The sequence below is a fragment of the Cryptomeria japonica genome, chromosome 5, assembly GCF_030272615.1.
Source record: "Cryptomeria japonica chromosome 5, Sugi_1.0, whole genome shotgun sequence".
Taxonomy (NCBI): Eukaryota; Viridiplantae; Streptophyta; class Pinopsida; order Cupressales; family Cupressaceae; genus Cryptomeria; species Cryptomeria japonica.
This window is the reverse complement of record NC_081409.1, coordinates 204,445,687-204,455,711: the sequence shown is the minus strand read 5'-3', so window position 1 is coordinate 204,455,711 and position 10,025 is coordinate 204,445,687. Positions and strand designations below refer to the sequence as shown.

General features: G+C 35.4%; 1 protein-coding gene across 1 annotated transcript; it reads left to right on the top strand.

The window, feature by feature from the left end:
- Nucleotides 1–4,246: 4,246 nt before the first annotated feature.
- Nucleotides 4,247–4,735, top strand: LOC131875810 (uncharacterized). Its single transcript, XM_059220489.1, has one exon. The coding sequence runs from the start codon at nt 4,247–4,249 to the stop codon at nt 4,733–4,735; it is 489 nt and encodes a 162-aa protein (XP_059076472.1).
- Nucleotides 4,736–10,025: the final 5,290 nt, after the last annotated feature.

Sequence of the window (10,025 nt, the reverse complement as noted above, 5' to 3'; positions counted from 1 at the left end):
TTTTCTAATAATAGCTTTCTCTTTTTTCCCAAAAACAAAAGGTGTCACCAGTCCAACATTATGCTGCCTTACTTTTTTTCAATTCATTCCTCCAAGATTCATATTGAATACCAGGAAAAAGAATCATTTTCAATTACACCTCGCCAGCTTCTTTTAACATTTTCAGCCTCTGGGTACAGGGAAAGAAGAGGGAGCTTGAAAAAAAACAAACAAACACTTTTATAGGACTTCCCTTAGACTTCAATAAAACATGGAAAGCTTCTCAGGAACATTATTTAAATTTAATTATTTTATATATTTTCCTATGAAGCATGTGGACAGATATTGTAAAACCCATTCTCAAACTTATAAGATCATTTGAAGTTGTGTCATCAAAAAAACAATAAGGCCATGCCTTATTAGTACTTGTCGAAGCATTTACTTAAAAACAATAAGGTCATGTCTTATAAGTACTTGTGAAGCATTCACTATTATTTTGTTTTTAAAATAAATTTGACTTTTATAAAATTGAGATTTATAGTTTCAAAGTAGAAATTATTTATCTATAATATGATTTGGGTGAAAAAAATTGGTGTTATAAGAATAAATTTATAAGAAAAGTAGATTTTATAAGTTTTTTAAATAAAGTGTTTTTTCTACATAAACATATATAAATTTTTATTTTTTTATTTTTAAAATATATGCAATAAAATTGATTAACTATGATATAGGAATTTGATTCACACCATTTAAATAAATAATTAAACTATGTTTTTATTACACATCAAATATTTTTATTTAAAAAAATAAATCTAAGTATGTATCTTATATAATTATAATTTTGTATAATTTTTTTTTAAATCATTCTATTTTTTATTAATACTTTTTGAAAATTATAGTTTTCTTTTTAATCATTTTAATGCATACAATATAATTTGATACATTTAATCATAAATTTAAATATTTTTCGTTTAGTCATTAAAAAAAACTATTTTCACTTTATTGTTGATATTATATAATATTTTAATTATTAATAATTTAATTAAGATCAAATATAATTAAGATTACATATATATAACTAAAATAATATATAATCTTAAATTGGCCTGTTAATGGGCTCTCTAGGGTAAATTATCCTAGTATTTGTGATGCCTCTGATACTGTTTGGGTAAGACCGGAGAAAGGATGGGTGAAGATCAATTTTGATTGCACATCAAGAGGTAATTTGGGTATTTCAGGTGTTGGCTGTGTGGCTCGAGATGATGAAGGGGAAATTTTGTTTAAAGGTGCTCAAAGGTTGCAAAATGGGATGAACAATGAGGTTGAGGTTTAAGCTGCGTTGTTGGCAATTGAGTTAGCTTGCAACCTTAAAATTTCTAAACTCCATCTTAAAGGAGACTCCAAAATTGTTATGGATGCAATCTCGGGTGGATCCTCCCAATGTTCAAGTGTATTAACAAGTTTGTATTAGTTATTTTCTCAAAATTAATTTCCTTTCAAGATCTCAAAATATCGCATATCCAACGAGAGGGTAATGGGGAGGATGACACCTTGTCCAATGTGACATGTAATTTGGACTCCCAAATGATCCGATGGTGGGACAACTTGGGTGTTGATGTGGCGTAGAAGGCCTGATCAGTATTTTGACATGATTGTTTTTTGTCGTGAAAGTTGTACTGCAAATTTATTTCATCCCTCTGCTTTTCTCTCTGTGTTGATCTTACTCCAACATTATTAAATTAGATTTGTCACCTTAATTTATCATTATGACTAAGGTTTTCGGGATTGGTTTCAAGAGGGGTAGCATGATTTATGGCATGCAAAGGGCATGGCTTCATTTTATTTAGAAATTTCTATATTTTTGCCAGCATTGTGAAGGTTTTTCTATTTGCAATGAGGAAGTGGTGTGGAGTTAATTGTTTTCTTCTACTCTGGGTGGAAATGGAGGCCAATTTCACTCTCCATTCCACCAAGAAGCAGTTGGCTTTCATTGGAGTCATCTCTAATAAGTGGTTGGGTGGCATTTTCCTATGTGATGAGGAGGCTTTTCTTGAAATCATTAAGCATCTTCTGGGCCGAGAGTATTTGGTTTATGAATTTCAGTACATAAACAACATGTATATTGTGTCAATGTTGGTGGCTTGGGGTTTGTCATTTGGGACTAAAGCAGAGGTTGAATGGGTGATGAAAGCCTATGTTCCTGCCCACTCACTTTGTGGATTGGTTTCTCTAATTGGAAGGGTAGTTCTTGGGCAAGTATTCAGAAGGTCATTTGGGGAGGGTATGTTGGATCATGTAAATTTTGAATATCGATGTTTTCTGTTGTGGAGGGACAGTGCAGACCGTATGAAACAAACCGACGACGCTTAGGAAGCATGGGAAGATTTTATGGTGTATGTTCACTTGGCTGAAATTGAGAGAGAAATGGCTTGTGAAGCAAAGAAGAAATAAGACTGCAACAAGATGATGAAAGCAAGATATCCAGAGGGGTTGAGGTTTGTGTCTGGCCAGAATGTGAAATCCAAGTAGGATTTGCTTGCTTGTTGTGTTATTTTTTATCTATGTAAGTTAGGACCAGTAATTTTGTTTGTTTGAGACATATTAGGTTCGAGTAGTTGGTCAGTAGGGTGTCTATGTGTAGTTCATGGTGTTTGTAGTTAATGGTAGCGGTGATGTTGGGTCGTATTTCTCAGACTTTCGATTACTAGGTTAATCCTTTTTTAATGATTTGGTGACATTGTATGTAAGTACTTTATTATTAATATTGAATCAACTTAGTATCAATAAAAATAATATATATAATCTTAAATTAATAATTAATTATTAATTAAGTTTAAGATTAATTTTATTATAATTAATAATTAATTTTAAGATTAGTATTATTATAAAAGTATAGTTATATAAATTTTTTAATTAAATTAGGATTATATTCATATGAAAAATATATTTTTTGACTATAATATTTATAAAATATTATAATTATTAATATCATTTTATTAAAGTGAGTTATAATTTATAGTACAAAAATATAATTTTAAAATAAAAATAATTTAAAATTATAATAAAATTAAAAATTACAATAATAATTTATTACAATACCATAAAGGCAGGTACTCGTCATTACCTTAGGTGGCACTACTCAACTTATTTACTAGTTGTTTGTCAAACTAGTGGTTCATGAATGTAAGAATTATTTGTCAAACTAGTGGTCCATGAATGTTTAATTATTTTTTATTTGTATTAATAATAATCCATGCACCTAAAATTTGAGGAAAAAAGAAATTAAAATATTTAAACAAAAGGAAAGAAAATTTATCTAAATGATGTGGCATTTTGTCTTGCTACTTATTTTTAGCCCTTTTCTTTTCCACAACACCCTATATTCTCATGTGGTTGGAAAAAGGATAAGAGGAAAAAACAAAAAGCTATGTCAATACTCTCAAAAGTCCTATCAAGAATGTAAGGAGCAAGAACGAAGAGAATTGTGCCCCACAAAAATAAGCACTCCTCCAAAAGGTAACAAAGACAAATTCAGAAAGTCCTTCCCACCTAGGCAAGCACACATAATCAGGTTTCAACATTCTTTCTACAACTGCATATTGGGAAAAATGACACATGTTCCACAAATTGTTTTTCTTTTTTTAATCCACCATTTTTTTCTCCAATTTTTATCTCTAAAACAAAAATATTTGGACTCACTGGAGCCAAAAAGGATTCTCACTATAAACAACCCCCGAGAGGTTCAGCCATCTGGAATTTTATTATGGAAAGCAGGGAAATCATAAGTGATCAGGTTACCTGGGATGTCAGGAATGGAAGGGATGCCTCCTTTTGGATTGATTCTTTGGCTGGTGAAGCTATCTTATGTCTCAACCCTTCTCTGCAACCTATTATGGTAGAAACATGTCGCCTCTGAGGTCACAATATCTGTGATTATGGTTACCCTATTCAAGAAAATGGCATTGCTAAGTGGAAATGTAACTCCTTGGATCCCTTGGACTTGGATCAGCACTAGAAAGACTTGTTTGCCGACATTCTCAGCAAGAGGGTTATTTTCCCTTCCCTTGAAAAGGACAATATTAGGTGGTGCGGTTCCTCTAATGGTAAATACAAGGTATGTTTTGGTTACAAATTGAAAGAAGCAGCTATAGACAAAAAATATTGGCCTGTTAATCTTTTTTGGCATCGACATCTCCTACCCAAAGCAGGTTCATTTGCTTGGCTAGCTTGTCAAAAAAAGATACTAACTAAAGAAAGACTCTATTCAATGGGCATCAATGGACCTAGTAGATGCATTTTATGTCAAGAGCAAGAAGAGACTGTGAATCATCTACTTCTCCACTGCAAGTTCTCCAGTCACTATTGGTGGCATTTCATGAGAAAATTGAGAATATTTGGCCCCTTCCCATCAGGGCTAGATGAGTGGTTTCTGGAATGGTCTAAACTAGAAGGAAATGCTATATTTGCTGATTTACTTTATATTTTACCATCTCTTCTGATGTGGGAAATTTGGAAAGAAAAGAATCGTAGAATTTTCCAGGGTAAAGAGATGAGCTTAATGACTCTATGTGGGAAAATTGAGAACCATTTGTCTAAGCTCCTGAATGAGGCTGCTGAATCCAAATCATTAAATAAAAAAATATATACAGACTGGGATTGGAAGATTAAGCTGGCACTTCCAAATCTGCTTATTCCATTGCTTTTTGGCAAGGGATCCCCAGTGGATCGAGTCAATCCAAGATTGGGTGTTAAATGAGAAGTGCCAGAGCCTGGGTAGTTCAAGGTTAACTTTGATGGTGCTTCTGCTAGTAACTTGGGTCAAAGTGGTATTGGGTGTATATTGAGGAATTTCGATGGTATTTGTATAAAAGAAATCTCTGAAAAGATTGGAGTTTCTACTAATAACGAAGCTAAATTCAGAGCGGCTTTAAGAGGACTGCAACTAGGGATGGAGCTTGGGGTGCAGAGAATTCATCTAGAGGGATACTCACTAAATTTGGTTAATGTTGTCCACTGTAACAACACCCCTAATTGGTGCCTTAACCAGTGGCTTCAACCGGCTCTAGTGTTGCTAGCCACCTTTGATAAATTTTGTATTAGCAATATCTATAGGAAAGGTAGTGGAGAGGCTAACAGACTCTCTAAAATGGCGATTACCGATGGTGACCCCCCCTAGGCACTCTGATTAGGTCTTTTTGACTGCTTTTTCATTCCAAATGAACTTCCACCAGTTGATATGATCTGATTATCTTGCCGGTGGTGGTGCTTTCCGATTGAGTTTGTCAGTTGTGGTCTCTACTGATTATCTTCTCCTTCTGCCTAATATGTTTCTCTTATTGACCTACCGGTTGATATGAATTCCTGATTATCTTACCGGTGGTGGTGCTTACCGATTGAGTTACTTGCCAGTTGTGGTCTCCATTTCTCCTTCCAGTTGATATGTTTCTCCGATTGACCTATCGGTTGTGGCGCAAACTGGTTGTATTGCCTCCCCAATTAGGCCTCTATATTTTTTACTTAACCTAATGGTCATGGTTCTCGGTGGATTGATCAACTGATTGATTTGGTTCACCAATTAAGGATTCTTCTTGCCACCGAGACGTGGCTCTCTACCGTCAATATTGGTCTGTGTCGATATGCGCTCTGTGGCAATTGGACATGTGCAAACCTTTAATTGATATCTAGTTACAACTAGATCCTGTCAAGATATGCATATAATTACTTGATGGATAAAGATGACCGACATTAAGTTGATGAACTTTGTCTCAGAAGATGATTGGACACTGTCACTTCATGCGTGTGTGTATTCAATAGGCATGAACTATTTGCCAGGTGCTCGTATCCCCTGGTTTGATGTCTTTCTACTTAACAAAGGAATGTCCTCATTTCCCCATCAAATAATTGCATTTTTCACTCGGTGACTTGTAATGGAATCCCCAATTCACCTTGAAGCTACTTGTCGATAGATGGCCTTCCTAGGCAAAATCACTGACAAACGTTTGTAGGAGGTCCTCTACTCTTGACATCCTCTTATACTTCAGAGCCTTAAAATGATACTAGAGAAGGAATTCCTTATGGCTTATCACAGGTACAAAACCAATGCCGATATCCTAGCCTTTTTCCTTGCAATGGTGATATACATGGGGACTAGCAAGCAGAGAGAAAATCTTTTAACTCAAATGGTGTTTAAACACCACCTACTAGGGGAAATTGATGCCAAGTTGGACAACATTGATGGAAACTTGAGAATACCGCTTCCCCAAAATTACTATATGTCCTTGGGCAATAGGGCGGAGCTGAGAAAGTTAGTGATTGTGAACTCTTTGGACTATGATGCTCTTCAAGAAACCTAGCCTGCCATCATTAGGAATATTGAATTTGTGTTTAAGGTGACATACATTCAAAATGGCTTCACTTCAGAATGGAGGGAAAAATATCTTCGAGATGAAGGGTTAGCGGGTGCAAAAGGATTTGGCATTCTAGAGAATGAATATTTGGTTGATGGTAATGTCTGGGGGTTTGGGATTGGCGAGAAGTGGTTTCCAAATGACTACCGACTCCCTAGGGAGAAGGCTGAATTGGTGGCTCAATCGACCTATGGCACTGAATGCCCAATAATTCTGGATGCAACTCGTTCTCCTGTGGACGATGCTTCTTAAGACTCCGAATGATTCTGGTTGTGTCACCTTTCTCATGATTCTCTGTTTTCTATTTATTGTTGTTTGTTTGAAGGCCTCTAGTTGGTTCTTTTATGTACTTCCAACGTTTGTCGACTGGTGTTTTGTACTTGTCCAGCCTCCATTGCTGGTTTCTTCTTGTATGTGGAATAGAGCTAGGGTAAGGGGTTTTCTTCCTAGTTCTTTCCCCCTACTGCTCTCACTAAACCAAGCCTTGTATTCTCCTATTTTGATTAATACAAGGGTGTTGCCCCTCTACAGCTATTTACTTATTAAAAAAAAATTCTTTTTTTTTTTTTTTTGATAAAAGTGGACAAGCCACTAAACTTATATTTTATTAAATTTAAGAGTTGAAAATACAGAACGGGTTCAAAGGGCATACCGATAGGAAAGAACCCGCAAGAAAACCTCTAGTTGTGGCCCAAAAAAGAGAAAAAAACTAAAATTTAGATCCTCATATACCCAATTACATATCTGAGTTTAAACACCCTCCCGTTACAAAGCTTATCAGAATATACCTAACATTATCCAAAAAATCCCCATAGACCCATTACATACTTGATATTAACACCCTCCCCTTACATGATTCTTCGAAGATGCGTATCATTCTCCATAGGACCCAAAAAAGAATTTTGAAGAATAAACTGTAAAAAAGGGGGAACACAGCCACAAAGCTTCCATGCTTGAAAAGATTTTGTATCACCTGCTCAACACCATAGTGTTCCACAAACAACAATTCTACTTGCCAAAATGAGGAAAAAACCAGATGAAAACATACCCTTGCTCAAAAAACCTGCGGACAGAAAACCTGCTACACTCAAACAGAAATCCAAGATCATGATGTCAATGAATTGAGAGCCATGAGATAGGCCCTTCTAATGGTGGAGAGGAAGGAGGCACCATTTGTATAGGAGGAATCCAGACTGGCGAAGCTTGAACATTAGGTATTGATTCTAAAAGAAAATACAATCCTGCAAAAACATTAACCTCTGCAACCAGACAATCTGGTGATACATAGTCTAAAAGGGCTACCAATTCAAATAATGTGTCATCATATATGTTAGATATTAGCCCATTCCTTAAAATTGAAAGGAGTTCCCCATGCCACCTAGAGGATAATAACTGAGAACGAGTAATAAAGCTAACATATGCAAAATTAGCAAAATCAAAGCGGTAATTAGAGAGAGCATTATCCAAATCAACCGAAGAGTAAAAGTGTGAGTTGAAATATGTATCACAAATTTCCCTAACCATAGCAAAATCTAGAAGCACATCCATACATACAGTGAGAAACCGAGATGCAATATCAGCAAGGAAACAACCTGGGTTATCCACAAGCCATCGCTTTCCCAAAACTTTGCGAAAAGCCAAAGAAAAATCCACCGAATGAATTTGAAACAAACACCTGAGCTTCTCATCGTCCAAAACAAAAGAGTCTTAAAAAACATAATGTTTGCGGGGCAATAGAATGTGGTAACCCACTGATTCCATCAGGAAAGCAAATGCAAAGCCAGGAGAGCCAAGGAGAATAAAAGAACCCAATGTCATCATAAGATAGTAAAAACAACCACGAGAGGATGAAAAACTAATCAATAATTATGTCATTATCCAAGCTACCACCCTAAACAAACAATGATGATATTTTCAAAAAACTCGGCACCAAGAATGCAAGACAGAAACAAAAGCTGCCATCTTACTAAAATATGATGACAATGTCCATGCGAAGCATAAAGCTGTTAGGCCCAATATGGAAAGCTAATGTACTGAGAGGGGAGGGGTGAATCAGTACTCCAAAACCTTTCTTCAATAATAACCTTGCTGTTATGCATAAACAGAATAGTGGAGTAACATAAAATAAAGTTAAAACAAACAGATAACAATCATACATGATTCACTCCATAACACATATATTTTGGTTACGCAGAAACTCTTGGTTAGAGAGAAAAACCGTGGTGGGGATGGCACCCACAACTTCACTACTGCAATAATAAAGATTGCTCAGTTAGAGCTACATTTAGCTATTTCTGATAGCTTACCCTGTTAGGAGTAATAAGATCTGTTAGATCTACCTTGCTAAAGGATTTTACAACATTAATCTGAATGCTGCACCTGGTTAGAGGATTTATAATTTATAGACTTGGTTAGAGTCTTTTACCCTATTAAAGGTTTCTCTTTCAACTTCACAATATTACAATAAAATCATTACAAATATCTGCAACTTTACATCTGAAATGTTATAGAAGATTCTATGTGCTCAGAATAAGATTACCTTGCTTATAGAATACCTTGGTAACCCATATTGTAACTCAGTAAACCATTCTATTTACTCTGTTCTTCGACTGTTCTCTGATAACCTTCTCGGTGACCTCTCTGTGTCTCTATAACAGTCTTCCTTCATACATACACTTTTTTTACTCTCTTCCCATACTGTATAAATAGATCTCTTAAAGCGGTGATCTAATTCATTGCTTCGATCTTACAAACAAGATTCCTCAAATGAATAACTAAACAAAATATTTCATTGGTTAGATTGACCTTGCAATCATACACAATCTTCGAGTGCAATTTCCAATGTAATAACGGTTAGATGTGCCTCGATCTTGTAACATGTTTTCATGTGCATGTCCAAGTTCAATGTATCTAGTAACACATTTCATTTGATGAATATCAACTCAGTGAGTTAAATTTATTGCTCGGTAGCCATAAAAAGATACTCGGTAAACAGCTCAGTGAATACTGCGTTATGTGACTGCTTTCTTCTGTAACCGACTAGATTGTTCATACCGACTAGATTGTTCATACCAACTTCTCTGTGTGTACCGATTGCATGATTCGGTAATGCTAACCGAGTAAAATATATAGTATGACTTTGAATATAAAAACTAATGGCAATTTGATAAGTCGTAACAAATGCCAGCCAAGCCAATTAATGGCTCAAGATATCCACACGAACAAGATTACTCAAAGGATCACAAACTTTGCCACGTTATGAACATGGAGAAACCAAAGCCGTGCAATCAACAAGGGAGGAAACAAATAATGAATTTATGAGGAAAGGATTACTCTCATACAAGAAAACTCCCCCGTACCCCAAAAATACACAAACATAACTCTCAATAAAGACACTCTGTGTGGTGAAAAATAGAAGTGCATTCCTATAATTAATCTTCCAGCCACCATACATAGACAAGCTTTTTGCCAATGAGTAAGAAACGAGAAACTCTTAAAGTGGCACCAAAGAATAAAGCAAGATAAAAAACAATTTCCGTGCACCATAAGACCAACCGGATCAAGGAAGCAAAGGGCCTCGAGCCCTGTTTGGGATTACACACAAGTATGTAAAAATAATGAATCAATGTCCCAAAGTAG